Source organism: Anomaloglossus baeobatrachus, chromosome 5 (genome assembly GCF_048569485.1).
Source record: "Anomaloglossus baeobatrachus isolate aAnoBae1 chromosome 5, aAnoBae1.hap1, whole genome shotgun sequence".
In the NCBI taxonomy this organism is placed as follows: domain Eukaryota; kingdom Metazoa; phylum Chordata; class Amphibia; order Anura; family Aromobatidae; genus Anomaloglossus; species Anomaloglossus baeobatrachus.
In genome coordinates, this window is record NC_134357.1 from 567,204,925 (window position 1) to 567,227,222 (window position 22,298).

General features: G+C 47.8%; 2 protein-coding genes across 2 annotated transcripts in view; both read right to left on the reverse strand.

Annotated features, from left to right (window-relative positions):
- Positions 1-22,298, reverse strand: part of LOC142312401 (uncharacterized) — a 40,319-nt gene that overhangs the window by 1,419 nt on the left and 16,602 nt on the right. The gene's annotated exons all lie outside the window — the stretch shown is intronic.
- Positions 87-5,689, reverse strand: LOC142310580 (gastrula zinc finger protein XlCGF66.1-like). The gene is made up of 5 exons (XM_075348098.1): positions 5,559-5,689; positions 5,250-5,429; positions 5,044-5,167; positions 208-270; positions 87-94 (listed from the first exon to the last, which is right to left on the reverse strand). Exons 1-5 carry the CDS (start codon positions 5,634-5,636, stop codon positions 87-89), a joined length of 453 nt encoding a protein of 150 aa, XP_075204213.1. The 5' UTR covers positions 5,637-5,689.

Below are 22,298 nucleotides of genomic sequence, written 5' to 3' on the forward strand. Positions count from 1 at the left end.
ATTTTCCACATTCTAGACATGAAAATGCCTTGTTTCCTTTGTGACCTCTTTGATTTAGGATACCTTTTTTGTGAGATTTATTTTTCTTAAGATTCTGTGATGAATCAGAAGATAAGACCTGATTAGAAGGATCAGATAACAGATCTTTGCTGTGAAGAGGTATATTTGGAATTATCGCATGTTCTTCACACGCATATTGTGTGATACCACAATCATCTGCTTTACAATCTAAGGATATCCAAGGTCTCTCTGAGCTCCTGGGACGATCATCTACCAAGAATAAAACATATATTTTTAATTATTTTTGAATAATGTCAACTAAAATGTAACATAGATAGATACAAAATACAAGGCTTGCAGCAAAATGTTCTTTTTAACTAAGGCAGTGATAAAAACAGATCAGAATCTTACAGTGGATCTTTAAGGGAACCTGTCACCAGCTCGCTCACAGTCTTGTGTCTGCACAGAGAGCTCATGGGCTCGTGCAAGCGCATCGGTTTTCGGCTCTCCCCACAATGGGGCAGAGCGAAGTGGAAATGACTGCGCAGATTCAGCCCAGCTACGTGAATGAGGACAGCATCAAAGGAGGACAGCAAACAACGGCAGAAGAGGGGGCAAGAGCCGAAAAAGAGCACACCCATCTGCCAGGAACAGGTAATTTGCATACGTGGTGGTCAGATTTTATAAAGTTAATTCTGGGTTTTGCAAAGGAAGTTAGGAACAAGGTGCACCTTCATAGAATGTAGCCCAGGAGCTGCACAAAGTGATACTTTTAAGTCAATACTGAAAAAAATGGTAACACTATTAAAACTAGCATAAGAATATAATTGTAAGGCTCCTGCTTTTCTATTGCAGTTTTTTTTTAATCTTCATAGATTTCATCTTTCAATAGTTTAGTACTCAGTGCAGAATCGTAAAGGGAGTTAAAACAAAATTGTTCGATAAAAGAAAAAGCCTTTTATGAATTGTCCTTCCTTTTGTCATGTAATATTGGCTTTTGATTAAAAAATGGATTTGCAACATACGGTTAGAGGTGTCTATTTTCTTCCCTGTAATAATTATTGAATAATGTCACTGTGACTTCAGATGTGAAGAATGTGGCATGTGACTTCAGATGCCACGCCAGGTACAAGAGGACTCCAGGTGAGTGGCTGAAAACACAGGGAACACCAGAGTAGCAATACAATGAAAGGTCCTTGCACTAAGGAGAGAGAAGCGGGGTCACCTCCTAACCCTCACCTCAGGCTAATATTTGCAATCACTAAAGTCTCTAGAAGGGTCCTTTGCCATCATGTGCCTAGGCCCTCGCTGGACCTGTACTTATCCTGATTAGTGAAGGCCAGAGAGACACTAGTTTCGCCAGTGCAATAAGGAAACCTGAGGCAGAAAAGACAAACAGGTGGAGATAGACACAAGTAATAGAGACTGGCTCCTTCACAGTGGACAGCATAGGTATGAGCTACAGGTACAAGAGGACTCCAGGTAAGCGGCTGAAAACAGAGGGATCACCAGGGTAATAATACAACGGAAGGCCCTGACACTAGGGAGAGGGGAGCAGGGTCACCTCCTATCCCTCACCAGAGGCTATTCCCTGCACTACCTAAAGTCTCCAGACAGGATCTTTCCCTACGTGTGCCGTCACGTGCCTGCACCCTCGCTGGCCCTGAAGTTATCCTGACTAGTGAAGGCCAGAGAGATGCTAGTCTTGCCACTGCAATAAAACAACATGAGGGAGAAAAGACAAACATATGGGGAAAGACTCATCAAACAGAGACTATCTCATTCAAACTGAACAGCATAGGTATGAGCTATAGCTGGCATCGGGTGAAGTGAGGAGCGGAAATTTGAAGCAGAAGGGAGTGACTGCAGCTGAGTTTGCAACTACTTGTTAGATCACAGTAAGATAGAAATGAAACTTAAACCCTTCAGTACCGGATGGAATAAAATACAATATAACTTGGATAAAAGACAAGAGGACACTAAAGCGGATCTGCGAACAACAATACGTTGTGAACTTCTGATCTTAGATTGCCCAAAGATCACATCAGGTCCTGACAGACTCATGACAAATAAACTGTACAAGGCCGCATTGAGCACCACCTTTGTGCAGAAAGCTTATTCCTGTCCTGGTTTTGTTTGCTGGATGAGTCAGTTGTGTCAGTGGCAAATTAAACTATAATTGGATGTAATGGATTCCAGAGCTCTGAGTCCACACATCTTAATAGCAAGATCTATCCTTTGTTTAAAGCAAGCTTAGAAGGTTTAAACGCTAATATCTACACTTGGGGTAAACACTCTTGAGCACTTACGAGGATTTCTACAGCCTGAAAACTAGTTATAATCTATAAGGAAATAGGAAGTACACAATGGATAACAGAGCTGGTTATGTATAGTCCAAGCATCATATAAAGCTGTATAATCCGGTCATCAGCCAAGATCTGGCTAAGTACAGTTACCGAGTGCTATCAGGTGCATGAAGGATGTGAGACAGTTATATAGGAGGGACCAGATTCTGAGTAAAAGGGGTACAGAGTAAAATTAGATTAGTGAAATGAGGTGATAGGCCTGTCTAAGGAGACGCTACTGCACACTTAAAATGTGGGGAGCCAAGTATTAATCAGATAGTCTAGGGTAGTGAATTCCAGAAAACTGGTGCAGCACGTAAAACATTTTTTGAAGACAGAATGATGTTAATCTTAGATCAGTTACAAAATGGAAAGCACAAATCCGGTGTTAGACCTCGATCGAGGAGTAGATGTAGAAGAACTGTAGAAAGCTTTGTGGGTGAGATAGAAGTTTATATTGTACTCTGTAGCGCATGGGTTACCAGTGCAATGACTGGTACAAAGTGGAGGCATCGGTGTAGAGGCTGGACAGAAATACGCCCTTGGCTGCCAAATTTGGGTATGAATGGAAATGAGAAAGTTTAGCTAGAGGGAGACCAATCAATAGAGAGTTGCAGTAGTCCATAAGAAAGAATAAGAGCAAGAGTAAGAGGTTTTTAGTAGAAGGGGATAACATGAGGAGTTCAGTTTTGGACAGATTCAGTATCAGATAGAGAGAGGACATAATGTTTGAGAGACAGCAGACAGACAATCCTTGGAATTTTATTGAAGGTGGGAGTGATTACGGGAGAAGATATGTATAATTGGGTGTCATCAGCATAAATATGGTACTGGAATTCATACATGCTGATGGTTTTTTCAATAGGAGTATTATATATGGAGACAAGGAGCGGGCTTATTGCTGAGCCCTGAATAACTCCGATAATAAAAGGAGAATAAGATAAGCTGACAAATGATAAAGTAAAGGAGCGGTCAAAGAGGTAGGAGGAGAACCAAAAGAGAATGGTGTTTTGAAGATTGATAGAGGAGCATAGTGAGGAGGAGCTGGTACTACAGTGTTGAATGCAGCAGAGAGATCCAGGAGAATGAGCACGGAGCAGTGACTATTAGATTTAACTCACTGACAAACTGAAAGTGTGGACTTATAATCTTATTACACAAGTCCTTCTTGTATTTCTGGTACACTAAGGGTGGTGTCCCACACAGCGACGACGACAACGTCGCTGCTACGTCACCATTTTCTGTGACGTTGCAGCGATGTCCCGTCGCTGTCGCTGTGTGTGACATCCAGCAACGACCTGGCCCCTGCTGTGAGGTCGCCGGTCGTTGCTGAATGTCCAGCTTCATTTTTTGGTCGTCGCTCTCCCGCTGTGAAGCACACATCGCTGTGTGTGACAGCGAGAGAGCGACGAAATGAAGCGAGCAGTGAGCAGGAGCCGGCTGTGGTAAGCTGTAACCAGGGTAAACATCGGGTAACCAAGGGAAGACCTTTCCCTGGTTACCCGATATTTACCTTCGTTACCAGAGTCCGCCGCTCTAGCTGTCAGTGCACATGCTCTCTGCACATGTAGCTGCAGTACACATCAGGTAATTAACCCGATGTGTACTGTAGCTGGGAGTGCACGGAGCCAGCGCTAAGCAGTGTGCGCGGCTCCCTGCTCTCTGCACATGTAGCTGCAGTACACATCGGGTAATTAACCCGATGTGTACTGTAGCTGGGAGTGCAGGGAGCCAGCGCTAAGCAGTGTGCGCGGCTCCCTGCACATGTAGCTGCAGTACACATCGGGTAATTAACCCGATGTGTACTGTAGCTAGGAGTGCAGGGAGCCAGAGCTAAGCAGTGTGCGCGGCTCCCTGCTCTCTGCACATGTAGCTGCAGTACACATCGGGTAATTAACCCGATGTGTACTGTAGCTAGGAGTGCAGGGAGCCAGCGCTAAGCAGTGTGCGTGGCTCCCTGCTCTCTGCACATGTAGCACAGCGACGCGTGTCGTTATGAACGCTGCTGCGTCTGCTGTGTTTGACAGCTAAGCAGCGATCATAACAGCGACTTACAAGGTCGCTGTTGCGTCACAGAAAATGGTGACGTAACAGCGACGTCGTTGTCGCTATGTGTGAACCCAGCTTAAGTGGTGATCATATGATTAGGATATGGTAGCCCTACACCACTGATAAAGCAGCCACAGCCAGAGACTGAGAAAAATCTGTGACTTCTCTGCATTTAGTGGTCACTGCTCACCTGGGCGGTTATCTGTAGGAATCTCCTCTTTACTCCGCTCATCACCCCTCACATATGTCTCTGTAGTATTAATATGGGGCAGATCTTCCCCCTGAAACAAATATTGTAAAAGTCAGACAGATGAAGAAGTCACACCTATGATCAGTTCTAATCTCCACCGCTCTCATTACACAAGTATAAAACATATAATACTGGTGGATAAAACAAGACTGAGCACAAGACCTTCACAGCCGTCTACACATCATAGGGGGATTTCATGGCACCTTCTCTCCATCTACCTGATGATCCTGAGGAACATCGGGATCTTCTTGTTTACAGTCCTGTGGGAGAAGAGGACGGGGACATCTCTCTGGTGTTGTCCTCTTACTGGATAGAACTGGAGGAAACACATACAGGGACTGAATTCATTCCTTACATACAGATAATTATAGGCAGTGTGTATTTAGTCCTGTCTATTACCTGGTGATGTGAGGGGCTGGGGAACCTCCATCATGACGTCCTTGTACAGATCTTTGTGTCCTTCTAAATACTCCCACTCCTCCATGGAGAAATAGACGGTGACGTCCTGACACCTTATAGGAACCTGACACATACAATGATACTGTCACCCCCCGATCCCTTCATAGCGTTACTGTATAATGTCCCACCATTCCCAGCAGTGTCACCTCTCCAGTCAGCAGCTCAATCATCTTGTAGGTGAGTTCCAGGATCTTCTGGTCATTGATGTCCTCATGTATCGGGGGGTGAGGTGGAGGGCCCGTGATTGGGCTCAGGGGTCTTCCCCATCCCTCAGACACAGGGGCCTGACAGCGCTCACTAGAGGTCTTCTTCACTACTGTGTAATCCTGGTTATGGAGAGACACAGTAATAAATCTCACTCCAGACATTTCCAGAGTCCTCACCTCTCCAGTTCTGTCCATCTGTTATTCCCATAGATAAGAATGATGTAATGTGACGTCATCAGAATCTCTCACCTCTCCAGTAAGCCGGAAGAGGATCTCTAGGGTGAGGTGTAATATCCTCTCCGCCATCTTGACCCTGTCCTTATCCATCCTTGACAGATCAAGAAAATTATATAGATCAGTTATTAGTATCCAATATTTGAGGAATCTAAAATAGAAAGAAGAAGAGCCAGTGTAAAGAGACAAATAATACCATGTAAAATACATAATCATTACAGAGGTTATGTTATGCTGGTATATAGCAATAATGTGATAGATCACCGCACACATATATATATATATATATATATATATATATATATATATATAAAAAATATGTATATATATATATATATATATATATATATATATGTATGTATATAACAACCACATATAGTATACCTATGTGCTATAAGTTGGAATCATAAGAGTCACAAATAATTCAAATTCAATTACAAAATTGGCTTGGTCAGAAATGTGAAAACAGGCCTCAGGAAGGAGGTGTTAATAGTTGTCTGAAGAATGTTCTGCCACACTGAATGCACTGATAGACCAATGGTTTATATATCTACTGTGGTGCAGAGAGCCTGTGGATCTCTATTCTGCAATAAATTTAAACTGTTGATGAGGATGCACATTCAACTGAAAATAGCACAGGCATCATTACGACGCTCACCATGGCCTACCTGGGGATTTTCCAGTCTAATGGTTGGTCAGTTTGAGCCTATTGACCCTTCAGCAGCTCTGCAAATGGTGCTCACAAATTATTCCAGTAAATGCTGCACTCTAAAAGCCAAAAAGCAATTCTCTTCCAAGCCCATCCTTGTGCCCCAAAGTACTTTTGGACCAATCCAAAGCCATAGAGATAGGAAATTTAGACTGGAACCCCAATGAGGACAGTGAAATATAATGGCCATATATAAGCAAAGTAGTTAGAAAAACCACATAGAACTATCAAAAAAACTCACCAAAAAGGAGCCAAGACAGATGATGTATGTGTGCACACACAGAATGTGGTGAGCCTTCCTCATAAAGATGTCTGCAGCCCAGGTGCATGATACAGCCACACAACCGCCACACTAGAGGGGAGGGGCGGCTGCTTAGCATAAGACATGCGCACTCATAAGGCTTGCACTGGGAGCCCATCATATAATGAGTGAAAAGCACAGTGTCTGAACTGTAACCCACAAATGACGCCAAAAACCTAGGTCAGGCGGGCTAAACAGCACTATATATAAGTGCATCTCACACAAATACGCGAGATGCACAGCGTCTGAACTATAGCCTATAAGTGACACACAATACCAGGTCAGGTGGGTCAGTAAGCACTCTATGAGTGCATAACACATGACAGGCTCACCATTTAACCACCTGAATTCAAAAGGTCCACACACATCCTGCAAAAATCGATAAAATGTGCCATACCTCAAATAGTGAGATATTAGTTTATATTTTGGCCCAAAATATGTAAGCTCGCAATCCGTTCGTCAAGGATTCTCACACTTGCGAGTCCTTACACTAAATTAGTTAGAAAAACCACATAGAACTATCAAAAAAAAAATCACCAAAAAGGAGCCAAAACATGTGTTATGCACTCATATGGTACTAACTGACCCGCCTGACCTGGTGTTGTGCGTCATTTATAGGCTACAGTTCAGACACTGTGCATCTCGCGTATCCGTGTGAGATGCACTTATATATAGGTTTTTGGCGTCATTTGTAGGTTACAGTTCAGACACTGTGTATTTCACTCATTATATGATGGGCTCCAGTGCAACCCTTAGGAGTGTGCATGTCTTATGCTAAGCAGCCGCTCCCCTCCCCCCTAGTGTGGAGGTTGAGTGGCTGTGACATCAGCATCTTGCACCTTGGCTGCAGCCACCTTAACCCCTTCAGCCCCAAGCCTATTTTGACCCTAAAGACCCGGCCATTTTTTGCAATTCTGACCAGTGTCACTTTATGAGGTTATAACTCTGGAACGCTTCAGCGGATCCCGGTGATTCTGAGATTGTTTTTTCGTGACATATTGGGCTTCATGTTAGTGGTAAATTTAGGCCGATATTTTTTGCATTTCTTTGTGAAAAAAACGGAAATTTCGCGAAAATTTTGTAATTTTCAAACTTTGAATTTTTATGCTCTAAAACCAACGAGACATATGACACAAAATAATTAATAAATAACATTTCCCACATGTCTATTTTACATCAGAACAATTTTGGGAAAAAAAAATAAAAATTTAAGGAAGTTATAGGGGTTCAAAGTTTATGAGCAATTTCTCATTTTTACAACAAAATTTACAAAGCCACTTTTTTTAGGGACCACATCACATTTGAAGCAATTTTGAAAGGTCTACATGACAGAGAACACCCAAAAGTGACACCATTCCAAAAACGGCACCCCTCAGGCTACTCAAAACCACATTCAAGAAGGTTATTAACCCTTCAGGTGCTTCACAGTAACTAAAGCAATGTGGAAGGAAAAAATGAACATTTTACTTTTTGCAACAAAAATGTTAATTTAGCCTCAAATATTGCATATTCACAAGGGTAGAAGGATTAAATGAACCCCCAAAATTTGTTGGGCAATTTCTACTGAACACGCAGATACCTCATGTGGCGAAAAACCACTGTTTGGGCGCACGGCAGGACTCGGAAGGGAAGGAGCGCCATTTGACTTTTTTGAACAGAAAATTAGCTGGAATCGTTAGCCGCACCATGTTGCGTTTGGAGAGCCCCTGAGGTGCCGAAACAGTGGAGCTCCCCCACATGTGACCCCATTTTGGAAACTAGACCCCTCATGGAATTTATCTAGATGTTTATTGAGCACTTTGAGCCTCTGGGGGCTTCACAAAAGTTAATAGAGTTGAGCCGTGAAAATAAAAAAAAACTTTTTTACCACAAAATTGTTACTTCAACCAGGTAGCTTTTTTTTCACAAGGGTATCAGGAAAAATTGCACCATAAAATGTATTGTGCAATTTCTCCTGAGTACGCAGATACCTCATATGTGGTGGAACTCAAATGTTTGGGCGCACAGCAGGGCTCGGAAGGCAAGAAGCGTCATTTGACGTTTCAAACGCAAAATTGTCTGGGATAATTAGCGTATTCCATGCTGTTTGGAGACCCCCTGAGGTGCCGAAACAGTGGAGCTCCCCCACATGTGACCCCATTTTGGAAACTAGACCCCCATGGCATAGAAAAAAAAAACCAGCGGAAGATGGCGGGGGAGGGGACGGCAGATGGGGCGGCAGCAGATGGGGGGGCAGCGGCATCTAAAGGGAGCATCTGTGATTGTGAGACGGCGGCTGGGATAGGGTGGGGGCGGATGGGAGAGGGCGCAGTGGATGCAGTAGCGGCAGAGGATGGGGGGAGGGAGCGGGTTGGGAGGGATGGGTGGGAAGGGGAGTGGGAGGTGAGATTGGGGATAGTTACCCTACAGGATGGATCTAGGCAGCTGGATCACAGGAGATGAAGGAGGCAGCAGATCGGGGAGGGTGAGAGGTGGGGGAGGGAGCGCAGCGCAGATCACGGAGGAGACAGGTGAGCAGAGCACAGATCACGGAGGAGACAGGTGAGCAGAGCACAGATCACGGGGGTGAGAGGTGAGGGAGAGCGGACAGCAGATCACTGGGGTGACAGGTGAGGGAGCACAGATCACGGGGTGACAGCTGAGGGAGCACAGATCACGGGGGTGAGAGGTGAGAGCGCGCAGATCACGGGGGAGACAGGTGAGCAGAGCGCAGATCACGGGGGTGAGAGGTGGAGGGAGAGTGGACAGCAGATCACGGGGGTGACAGGGGAGGGAGCACAGATCACGGGGGTGACAGGTGAGGGAGCACAGATCACGGGGGTGACAGGGGAGGGAGCACAGATCACGGCGGTGACAGGGGAGGGAGCGCACATCATGGCGGTGACAGGGGAGGGAGCGCACATCACGGCGGTGACGGGAGGGAGCGCACATCACGGCGGTGACAGGGGAGGGAGCGCACATCACGGCGGTGACAGGGGAGGGAGCGCACATCACGGCGGTGACAGGGGAGGGAGCGCACATCACGGCGGTGACAGGGGAGGGAGCGCACATCACGGCGGTGACAGGGGAGGGAGCGCACATCACGGCGGTGACAGGGGAGGGAGCGCACATCACGGCGGTGACAGCGGAGGGAGCGCACATCACGGCGGTGACAGGGGAGGGAGCGCACATCACGGCGGTGACAGGGGAGGGAGCGCACATCACGGCGGTGACAGGGGAGGGAGCGCACATCACGGCGGTGACAGGGGAGGGAGCGCACATCACGGCGGTGACAGGGGAGGGAGCGCACATCACGGCGGTGACAGGGGAGGGAGCGCACATCACGGCGGTGACAGGGGAGGGAGCGCACATCACGGCGGTGACAGGGGAGGGAGCGCACATCACGGCGGTGACAGGGGAGGGAGCGCACATCACGGCGGTGACAGGGGAGGGAGCGCACATCACGGCGGTGACAGGGGAGGGAGCGCACATCACGGCGGTGACAGGGGAGGGAGCGCACATCACGGCGGTGACAGGGGAGGGAGCGCACATCACGGCGGTGACAGGGGAGGGAGCGCACATCACGGCGGTGACAGGGGAGGGAGCGCACATCACGGCGGTGACAGGGGAGGGAGCGCACATCACGGCGGTGACAGGGGAGGGAGCGCACATCACGGCGGTGACAGGGGAGGGAGCGCACATCACGGCGGTGACAGGGGAGGGAGCGCACATCACGGCGGTGACAGGGGAGGGAGCGCACATCACGGCGGTGACAGGGGAGGGGGCGGGTAGCTGACCACGGGGGTGAGAGGTGGGGGGAGCGTGCAGCACATCACGTAGGGGAGGGGGCGAGCAGCACATCACGGAGGGGAGGGGGCGAGCAGCACATCACGGAGGGGAGGGGGCGAGCAGCACATCACGGAGGGGAGGGGGCGAGCAGCACATCACGGAGGGGAGGGGGCGAGCAGCACATCACGGAGGGGAGGGGAGGGGGCGAGCAGCACATCACGGAGGGGAGGGGAGGGGGCGAGCAGCACATCACGGAGGGGAGGGGAGGGGGCGAGCAGCACATCACGGAGGGGAGGGAAGGGGGCGAGCAGCACATCACGGAGGGGAGGGGAGGGGGCGAGCAGCACATCACGGAGGGGAGGGGGCGAGCAGCACATCACGGAGGGGAGGGGGCGAGCAGCACATCACGGAGGGGAGGGGGCGAGCAGCACATCACGGAGGGGAGGGGAGGGGGCGAGCAGCACATCACGGAGGGGAGGGGAGGGGGCGAGCAGCACATCACGGAGGGGAGGGGGCGAGCAGCACATCACGGAGGGGAGGGGAGGGGGCGAGCAGCACATCACGGAGGGGAGGGGGCGGGCACCGATCACGAGGGGGAGGGGCCGGGCAGCAGATCGGAGGGAGCGGTGGCACTGACAGATGGAGGAGGACAGGGTGCACGATCCCTGTCCTCCTCCATCTGTCATAGTGCCACCGCTCCCTCCGATCTGCTGCACGGAGGTGAGGGGCCGGGCAGCAGATTGGGGGGAGCGGTGGCACTGTGGCAGATGGAGGGCGGCGGAGGCAGCGGATCGGGAGGTGTGGGGGTGAGGGTGCGGGCAGGAGATCGGGGAGACAGGTGGCAGATCGCAGAGGGCAGCGGCAGCGGCGGATCGGGACGCTTTTCGTACAGTGCAATGGCAGCGCGGCAACTTCCGGGTCCCATGCTCCGGTCCATAACAGCATGGGACCGGAGCTTGTCGCCCTGCCATTGCACTGTGTACACTCACTGTGCTCAGTGTGCTGGCGTGCTGCAGCGACAAGTGAAGCTGATGGGGGCGGTCACCGGCAACAGCTCCACTGTGATTGGAGAAATCGGTCACAAGGCCGATCTCTCCAATCAGAGCATTGGAGCTGGGGGAGGGTGATCCAGTGAGGTCACCCAGCTCCAGCCAATGTCCAGTGCTACAGCTGGATTTCAATGTTTCAGTCATTTTAAATGGCTGGAACATTACAGTGGCTGTGATTGGTTGAGCGGCGTTTGTCAGCCAATCACAGCCTCCGTAGGTCCGGGGAGGAGGCACCACCCCTCCTAAGGTCAGGAACAGGTCCCCTCCTCCCCGAATCTGCGGTTTTTGTTAACATATTGCAGTCACCGGAGGCTCCGGTGCCGCGATTCCGCCATGACGGAAAGATCCGTCCTTGGTCGTTAAGGCCCAGGGCAGAAGGACGGATCTTTCCATCCATGGTCGTGAAGGGGTTAATGAGGAAGGCTCACCACATTCTGTGTGTGCGCATACATCATATGTCTTGGCTACTTTTTGGTGAGTTTCTTTATATAAGCAAAGCATAATAAAAAAATAATATAACTATCTGGTATGGGAGAAATTGCATAACCCATTTTGGGATCAATTTCCCTTACTATCCCTTTGTGAATATGAAGATATTTGGGGCTAAAACATCTTAGTGGAGAAAATGTAATTTTTTGTTTTTGTTACCCAATGTTATAAAATTCTGTGATGAAACACCTGTGGAGTCGAATTGCTAAACACACTTCTTGATAAACTCATCAAAGGATGAAGTTTCTGATATCAGGTCATTTTGGGGGGAGTGGAGAAAGAGTCTGTCATGGGAATGATTGGTAACTGAACGTAGACTGGCCCTCAGACTGGGGACCCTGCACTGTCCCTTATCCCAGAGGTATGCTCAATAGTAGTAAGGTCTGGACTGCCAGCGTGACCCTAACTTCTGTTTGTACCCTAGTCTAACACCCCCTCTTCCCCACCCCTTGGGAGGGCCATGACCAAAGTAACAAACCCCATAAATAATGCAAACCGGCGGAGAACCAAAACACATACACACTGCAACCACACACAGGGGAGAGACAACATGTGCACAGGAAGAAATAACATACAGATAGGAAATAAACTGACAACAGAGATATTTCCACACCAGATATCATACAACAGATCAACAGTAACTGAATCACATGCCAAGACTGGAATCGCTGGAGCTATTATCGGCGATGAGGAAGCGGAATCAGCACCTTATAAAGGGTGGAAGCAGCTGTGCGTGATCATTAGCAACTTGAGCTCCTAGCAGCAGTTCACAAGCCAGCAGGGGATAACTCCTGATAACCAGTGAGCAAAAAACAGCCGACGCCGACTCTGGCTGAACAACTAAGAGACATCAGGTTGCCTGTCAGACTCTGCAGTGTGCACAGAGTCTAACACCGCCATGACACCCAGCAAGTGCACAGCAGAACATCGCATGACAGATCAAGTCTGCTATTTGTATATGTAAGGAGCTCATCAAATGCGACATGGAGTCTGCAATCTATTCAGTTCTTCCTTTGCAAACCTTGCTGAATGTCCAAACAATAGTTTTAGACCACATCTGGAGTATTGTAGTATTCGAGAGAAATTGCAACAAATTATGGTGTCCATATACGCTTATCAAAATTAAAACTTTGGTTTGAAGTCAACATTTTAGTGGAAAAATAAAGTTGAGTTAATTCCTGTGTAGCTAATGAAAGATTAACAAAGTTCCTGATTGTTGTTTTGTATACTTTTATGGGTGCGGTTTTTAAGCTGTCACTTTTGGGTTTGTTCCAGAACATAGGGCCCTTAAATAGGTTAATAGGTCTCTGTCATAAATGGAGTTAGACTTGTACACTGTGTGCAGAATTATTAGGCAAATGAGTATTTTGATCACATGATACTTTTTCTACATGTTGTCCTACTCCATAGGCTTGAGAGCCAACTACCAATTAAGTAAATCAGGTAATGTGCATCTGTGTAATAAGGAGGGGTGTGATGTAATGACATCAACACCCTATATAAGGTGTGCTTAATTATTAGGCAGCTTCCTTTCCTTTGGCAAAAATGGGTCAGAAGAGAGATTTGACGGGCTCTGAAAAGTCCAAAATTGTGAGATGTCTTGCAGAGGGATGCAGCAGTCTTGAAATTACCAAACTTTTAAAGCGTGGTCACCGAACAATCAAACGTTTCATGGCAAATAGCCAACAGGGTCGCAAGAAGTGTGTTGGGCAAAAAAGGCGTAAAATAACTGCCCATGAATTGAGGAAAATCAAGAGTGAAGCTGCCAAGATGCCATTTGCCACCAGTTTGGCCATATTTCAGAGCTGCAACGTTACTGGAGTATCAAAAATCACAAGGTGTGCCATACTCAGGGACATAGCCAAGGTAAGGAAGGCTGAAAAACGACCACCTTTGAACAAGAAACATAAGAAAAATCGTCAAGACTGTGCCAAGAAATATCTTAAGACTGATTTTTCAAAGGTTTTATGGACTGATGAAATGAGAGTGACTCTTAATGGCCCAGATGGATGGGCCAATGGCTGATCAGTAAAGGGCAGAGAGCTTCAGTCCAACTTAGATGCCAGAAAAGTGGAGGTGGGGTACTGATATGGGCTGGTATCATCAAAGATGAACTTGTGGAACCTTTTTGGGTTGAGGATGGAGTGAAGCTCAACTCCCAGACCTACTGCCAGTTTCTGGAAGACAACTTCTTTAAGCAGTGGTACAGGAAGAAGTAGGTATCGTTCAAGAAAAACATGATTTTCATGCAGGACAATGCTCCATCCCATGCATCCAACTACTCCACAGCGTGGCTGGCCAGTAAATGTCTAAAAGATGAAAAAATAATGACATGGCCCTATTGTTCACCTGATCTGAACCCCATAGAGAACCTGTGGTCCCTCATAAAATGTGAGATCTACAGGGAGGGAAAACTGTACACCTCTCGGAACAGTGTCTGGGAGGCTGTGGTGGCTGCTGCACAGAATGTTGATCGTAAACAGATCAAGCAACTGACAGAATCTATGGTTGGTAGCCTGTTGAGCATCATCATAAAGAAAAGTGGCAATATTAGTCACTAATTTTTGGGGGTTTTGTTTTTGCATGTCATAAATGTTTATTTCTAAATTTTGTGCAGTTATATTGGTTTACCTGGTGAAAATAAACAAGTGAGATGGGAATATATTTGGTTTTTATTAAGTTGCCTAATAATTCTGCACAGTAATAGTTACCTGCAAAAACAGATATCCTCCTAAGATAGCCAAATCTAAAAAAAACTTCACTCCAACTTCCAAAAATATTAAGCTTTGATTGAGTCTTTGGGGTTGATTGAAAACATAGTTGTTGATCAATAATAAAAAAAATCCTCTAAAATACAACTTGCCTAATAATTCTGCACACGGTGTTCATATCAAAGAATGGGGGTCTAGGATCTATGAGATACTCGATTGGTGACCGAGAGTTGTTGGCAATTAAGATGGCTTTGGAGGATTGGCAGTACCTATTTAGAGGGGCTGTGCATCCTATTGTCATCTACACCTACCACAAGAACTTGGCCTACCTGCAGTCAACACAAAGGCTGCACCCTCGCCAAGCTCATTGGATGCTATTCTTTGCCTGCTTCGACTTTGTTCTTCACTTCAAGCCAGCAGAAAAGAATGTCAAGGCAACACGCACTCTATGTCCTTTTTGTCTGCCAACCAAGAGGAGGAGCCTCAACCAATCATCGAGCCCTCCAAAATACTCACAGTAGCTCCAATAAGCCTGTCTTCAGTACATTGGGAAAGACCTTTATCGCAGAAACTGACAGGAAGTTAGTTGTACAGTGCGGTCACTCATCTAAGTTGGCCTGCTATGCCAGACGAAAACTGCTCTTCTCATCGCACAACATTACTGGTGGCCATTCCTGCGTAAAGGCATTGTGGACTTGGTTTCTGCCTGATCTTTGTGTACCTGGAATGAGACTCCCAAACAGCTGCCATCAGGTTGGTTACTACCATTTCCCATGCCTTCTGCTCCCTAGCAGCACATCGCTATGGACTTTATCACAGACCTTCCGGTGTCCTCAGGGTGCTCCATCATGTGGGTTGTAGTATACCGATTCTCCAAAATGGCCCACTTCACTCCTTTGTCTGCCCTTCCTTTTGTTCCCGTGCTCGCTGAGCAGTTCATTCAGCATCTCTTCCACCTTCACAGTCTACCCCACCATATAGTTTCTGATAGAGGTGTTCATTTGACATTAACATTCTGGAGGGCAATTGCAAGTTGTTCTTCAGCCTATCATCCTCAGTCCAACGGCCAAGTGGAGCGGGTCAATCAAATTTTGACAAATTTTCTGTACCACTTTGCCACAGCGATTGCATCAAACTTTTGGGCTGAGTTATCCTATAACAATCATGTAAGTCCTCTGCGAATTCTCTATTTTACATCGTATATGTACAGCAGCCCATTATTCCTTTCCCTGTGGCTACCACCTCTGGCAATTCTGCGACCGATGCTCTCACCAAGAATTTCTCCAAAATCTGGGCGGATACCAAAGCCACTCTGGAGTGGTTCTCAGTACGGATGAAAAAGAATGTGGATAAGAGACATCTGGCTCCTCCCTCGTTCCGGCCTGGAAACAAGGAATGGCCCACTTCCAGATATGTTCTCTTCATGAAGTCTTCCTACAAGTTGGGGCCCCTCTTTATTGGTTTGTTCGACATCTTCAAATTAATGCCATATCCTAAAAGCTTAAGCTTCTGGTCTCCTTATCCCCAATTCCTTTCACATGGCTCTCCTCAAGTATCCTGTCCTGAGCCACTACTTCAAGAATCCTGGTACCCTGCCCTTACTAGTCACCTCAGAGCACATCTCTGAGGTAAAAAAATATACTAGCCATAAAAAAAGATTAGAGGTAAAACCCTTGTCCTAGTGGATTGGAAGGGTTTCTTTGTCTTGACGATAGGTCGTGGGAGCCTAAAGAAAATATTAATGCCCCTAATCTCCTGAAAAGATTCCTGTCAGGCTTGGAAAAGAGGAAGTTTAAGGGGGGTACTGTAACACTGGCCCTGGCATCCCGGTGTTGTCCCTCTTTTCTCCTTCCAGCAGGGATGCCGACGGACTCACCTTCTCAGCCACTCAGTGGTGGCTGCTACTCATTACTGCTGTCAGCTTAAGGGGCCTGCACACGCAGCACAAGTCTCCTGGGAGAGCGCTTAGGGCACGCGTTCCTCCAACTCTTAACGGGCCAGCATGCCCTAACCTGGCAGCCTGTGGCTGAGAGGCACTAGGTATTTAAGGCATCTGCCCCCTATGGAAGGTTCCTGAGCAATGTGTTCCATCAGATGCGTGTTTGTTAGTTGTCAAGTCCGTATCTGGTGCCCTTAAAGGAAACCTGTCACCAGATTTGGCGACTATAAGCTGCGGCCACCATCAGTGGGATCTTATATACAGCATTCTAACATGCTGTATATAAGAGCACCAGCCGCTATGTAGAACGTAAAAATCACTTTTATAATACTCACCTAAGGGCCATTGCGGTGCAGACTGGTTGGATGGATGTCTCCGTTCTTTGGTACCGGCTCCTCCTCTTTCGGCCATCTTTGTCCTCCTTCTTCTGAAGTCTGAGTGCATGAAGCGTCCTACGTCATCCACACTAGCCGGCATTGAGGTCCTGTGCAGGTGAACTACAATACTTTGATCTGCCCTGCTCAGAGCAGATCAAAGTACGCTTGCGCAGGACCTCAATGCCGGCTAGTGTGGATGACGTAGGACGCGTCATGCACCCAGGCTTCAGAAGAAAAAGGACAAAGATAGCCGAAAGAGGAGAACGTAGACTCCCATCCAACCAGTCTGCACCGCAACGCCCTTTGGGCGAGCATTATAAAGGGAATTTTACGTTCTACACAGTGGCCAATGCTTTTATATACAGTATTCTAGAATGCTGTATACAAGAGCCCACTGGTGGTGGCCGCAGCTTATAGTCGCCAAATCTGGTGACAGGTTCCCTTTAACCTGTAGCTGTATTCCAGCACCTATCTGGTGTACCAGCCTGCCTGCCAGTACCAGCCGTCCAGTCTGCACCTCATTGCTGTTGTGCCTACCTAATCCCCTGGGGTCAGCTGCTACTCTACTGAGAGATTGCCTGGAGTACTTGGTGGCTTCCGCAGAAGTCTGTAGAAGCTATTCTTCGGATTGCGCTCAGTGCGCCTTTCTGAAGCCAGGACGCATACATCCGACTTCAGAAGCACAGTGCCGCTATCGAAATGAGCTGCGCACATGCACGAGAGATCCAGTAGCTGATAATAGCACCGGCTCGTTGAAATCATGACACCCATAGGAGCGTGATAACATGGAAAGGGTAGCTGAATGGTGTGGGGAATGACTGCACCATCGACTAGTCTAGGCCCAACCTAGCATAGGAAAACCAGATCTTATAAATACATTTTTATACATTCAGTTCAGTGAATAACATTATACAGGGCTTGATAGGGAGGTAATTTAGTCGTACAGATGTGAATGCTGCTGGGTTATAGCATTCAAGCACCGGGATTCCCTTTCCCATTTCATGTGTCTTATCCCTATTATCTGAGCACTTTACTTATCAGGGATATTCGTTGTTGTGTTTTCCAGTCCCTCTGGGGTGATATACCTAGTATCACATACACACAGGTGACATTGTACGTCAATACTGCGGGCCTAGGTACAATCCTCCGCAGCCTTCCTCACTGGTAAAGGACCAGGTGGAAAATAGACCTAAAACTGATAAATAACTATGGGGAATCGCCACATGGCAGCGATGGCTCATTGGTTAGCAGTATACGGTGGCTCAGTGGTTAGCACTGCAGTCTATACTGGGGTCCTGGGTTCAAACCCCACCAAGGAGAACATCTGCAAGGACTTTGTATGTTTTCCCTGTGTCTGCCTGGGTTTCCTCTGGGATCCTCCCACACTCCAAAGATATGCGGATAGGGAATTTATATTGTGAGCCCCAATGCGAACAATGACGTCTGTAACATGATGTGGAATTAATAGCGCTATATAAGAAAGATAAAACAACAAATACCTCCACCTCAGAGCCGCACACCAGATATATGGTGCTCTGTGCTTACAGGACCTGTGATGATGTCACATGGAGGGGAGGAGTCAGGGGTCACATGATCAGCTCCTCAGTGTATGCAGGACTCTGCTGTGCTGGGTGTCATGGTGCTGGATGAGGGCAAGTTTATGTGTGGGGTCAGGAGGGGTTTACAGTGTGGATGGAGCGGAGCCGTGTGTGTACAACATGTACAAAGCAGAGCCGTGTGTGTACGGAGCGGAGCCGTGTGTGTACGAGGTGTACGGAGCAGAGCCATGTGTGTACGAGGTGTACGGAGCAGAGCCGTGTGTGTACGAGGTGTACGGAGCGGAGCCGTGTGTGTACGAGGTGTACGGAGCGGAGCCGTGTGTGTACGAGGTGTACGGAGCGGAGCCGTGTGTGTACGAGGTGTACGGAGCGGAGCCGTGTGTGTACGAGGTGTACGGAGCGGAGCCGTGTGTGTACAGAGCGGAGCTGTGAGTGTACAAGGTGTACGGAGCGGAGCCGAGTATGTACGAAGTGTACGGAGCGGAGCAGTGTGAGTACGAGGTGTACGGAGCGGAGCAGTGTGTGTACAAGGTGTACGGAGCGGAGCCGTGTGTGTACGAGGTGTACGGAGCGGACCCGTGTGTATACGAGGTGTACGGAGCAGAGCCACGTGTGTACGAGGTGTACGGAGCGGAGCCGTGTGTGTACGAGGTGTACGGAGCGGAGCCGTATGTGTACGAGGTACGGAGCGGAGCCGTGTGTGTACGAGGTGTACGGAGTAGAGCCGTGTGTGTACGAGGTGCGCAGAGCAGTGTGTGTACAAGGTGTACGGAGCAGAGCCGTGTGTGTACGAGGTGTACGGAGCGGAGCCGTGTGTGTACGAGGTGTACGGAGCAGAGCCGTGTGTGTACGAGGTGTACGGAGCAGAGCCGTGTGTGTACGAGGTGTACGGAGCAGAGCCGTGTGTGTACGAGGTGTACGGAGCGGAGCCGTGTGTGTACGAGGTGTACGGAGCGGAGCCGTATGTGTACGAGGTACGGAGCGGAGCCGTGTGTGTACGAGGTGTACGGAGCAGAGCCGTGTGTGTACGAGGTGCGCAGAGCAGTGTGTGTACAAGGTGTACGGAGCAGAGCCGTGTGTGTACGAGGTGTACGGAGGAGAGCCGTGTGTGTACGAGGTGTACAGAGCGGAGCCGTGTGTGTACGAGGTGTACGGAGCGGAGCCGTGTGTGTACGAGGTGTACGGAGCGGAGCCGTGTGTGTACAAGGTGTACGGAGCGGAGCCGTGTGTGTACGAGGTGTACGGAGCGGAGCAGTGTGTGTACGAGGTGTACGGAGCGGAGCCGTGTGTGTACGAGGTGTACGGAGGAGAGCCGTGTGTGTACGAGGTGTACGGAGCGGAGCCGTGTGTGTACGAGGTGTACGGAGCGGAGCCGTGTGTGTACGAGGTGTACGGAGCGGAGCAGTGTGTGTACGAGGTGTACGGAGCGGAGCCGTGTGTGTACGAGGTGTACGGAGCGGAGCCGTGTGTGTACGAGGTGTACGGAGCGGAGCCGTGTGTGTACGAGGTGTACGGAGCGGAGCCGTGTGTGTACGAGGTGTACGGAGCGGAGCCGTGTGTGTACGAGGTGTACGGAGCGGAGCCGGTGTGTGTACGAGGTGTACGGAGCGGAGCAGTGTGTGTACGAGGTGTACGGAGCAGAGCCGTGTGTGTACGAGGTGTACGGAGCAGAGCCGTGTGTACGACATGTAGGGAGTAGTCTCATGAGTAGCTCTATAACATATCTTTATAAATGTATATATACAGTACTTCAAAAAGTATTCACCTAATGATCCCTCTTTTCTTTTTACCTATTTTGTTACATTACAACCTCTGTTTAAATATTTTTGTAATCTGATTTGTGTGTGATGCATCAGCACTAAATAGTTTAAGTTGGGAAAGTGAAGTAAGAAAAATATAAGGAAAAATTAAATTTATAGGACTAAATAAAAATTGCCATGTGCATATGTATTCACCCCTTTTGCTATGAAGCCCGGAAAAATTTCTGGAGCAATTAATTACATTCATAAGTTACATGGCCTGTCAGTATATACCCACACGTGTCCCTAAAGGCCACAGAGGCTGCAACACCATTAAGCAAGAGCCACCACTAACCAAACAACACCAAGAAGATCTGATAGGCGCCTATTCATTACTGACCCCTGGGCTTGATGCCAGCTGTCAATTCATAGCTGACATTAACCCCACAAGTATTACCCTGATTGCGATCGCACTGGGGCAATTGGGAAGAGCTGGGTGAAATGCCAGAATTGGTTCATCTAATGGATGTGTCATTTCTAAAGCGGCCGTGGACTGATATTTTTAGGCTGGGAGGGGGTCAAATAACCATGGGCCTTCCCAGACTGATAATACCAGCTCTCAGCTGTCTTCTTTACCTTGTCTGGTTATCAAAAATATGGGGAAGCCCATGCTGTTTATTTATTCCATATCCACATGTTTACAGAGCAATTGCTCCTATTTTGCTTCCTTCTGCAGTCCCCTAGCCTTTACTATGACCATTTTACAGCCATTTTATGGTACAGAAGTTTGGGTCTCCATTGACTTATATGGGATTTGGTGTCTGGGCTCAAGTTCGAGTCAAGTCCATGTCTGCTCACCTCTAATTAAAAGTTATATTTTATTGACCTACCATGCTCCAAAACAGTTTAACTTTGTTCCTTTGTTTAACTTGACTGACTCTCAAAACTAAAGTTATTTGTCAAAAACATTCTGGCCCCGAGACAACACATCAATGGCCCAGAAAACGTGTAAAAAAAAAACCTCTGAAAAGTTGCAAAATTTTTGACAAGTTCATAACGAATGGTGGTTATTATACCTTATGCCACCAATCATACTCCGGTACCTGGAGTAGTGGATAAGGAGTGGGCTGAGGATCCAATTACTTCTGCGATATATGCCTATCAGATCTTGCTGAGAAGCAATTACATCATATTAGTATATATTGTTAGAGAGGAATTTTCCAAGTATGCAAAACTATAGTAAGGAGATGGACACTCCGTAGCCTGACTCCGTGATCTAACATGGCTACTAAAATGATTTCCTATGGAAGAATAATTATAAAAAATTAATGTTTTGAAAGTTTTTTTTAATGATTGGTAACATTTTAAGGTATTGAGATGCCGCTCACATAGTTTCTTCTATTTTTTGCATATTTGTCACAATTGAATATTTTAGATCACAAGCTCCTGGATATCTTGCGCATGCGCGCAGTTCATTTCAGTGAGTGCGCCTTTGAAGCCGGGTGTACGCTTCCTGGCTTCATTAGGCACACTGCCGATGACCGGAAATTCAGAAGACGTGTACGGGAGCTGATGTTACTTTACTCCAAAGGGCCAATATCATCTTTTCTTGGATCACACAGTTGTTGGTGCCTCCATTACATTGCCTATTGCTACTGGCGCTGGTACTTGTCTCTTCTCGATGATCCGATCATGAAGTCAGACTTACAGAATTCTCTGGCCACATACTTCACTGCTAACTCTATCGAGGAAACAGACTCTTGTATTGTGTGGGAGGCACGTTTGCCCAGGTTCGCCTGGTGCACCAGTTGCGCCCTTATTTGGATCGTGAGGCTCTACGCATAGTTGCCCATGCCCTTATTACTTCGAGGATCGACTACTGCAACGCTCTCTACATGGGGCTACCCTTGAAAAGTAATCAGAGACTGCAGGTAGTCCATAATGTAGCCACAAGAGCCATTGTGGGACTTCATAGACGTTGCCACATCTTGCCAACACTCTGCGAGCTGCACTGGCTACCAATTAGCCTCCGAATATAATTCAGAGTGTTGGTGATCACCTATAAAGCCCTACATGCCATAGGACCAGCATACCTCAGAGATCGTCTCTTACCT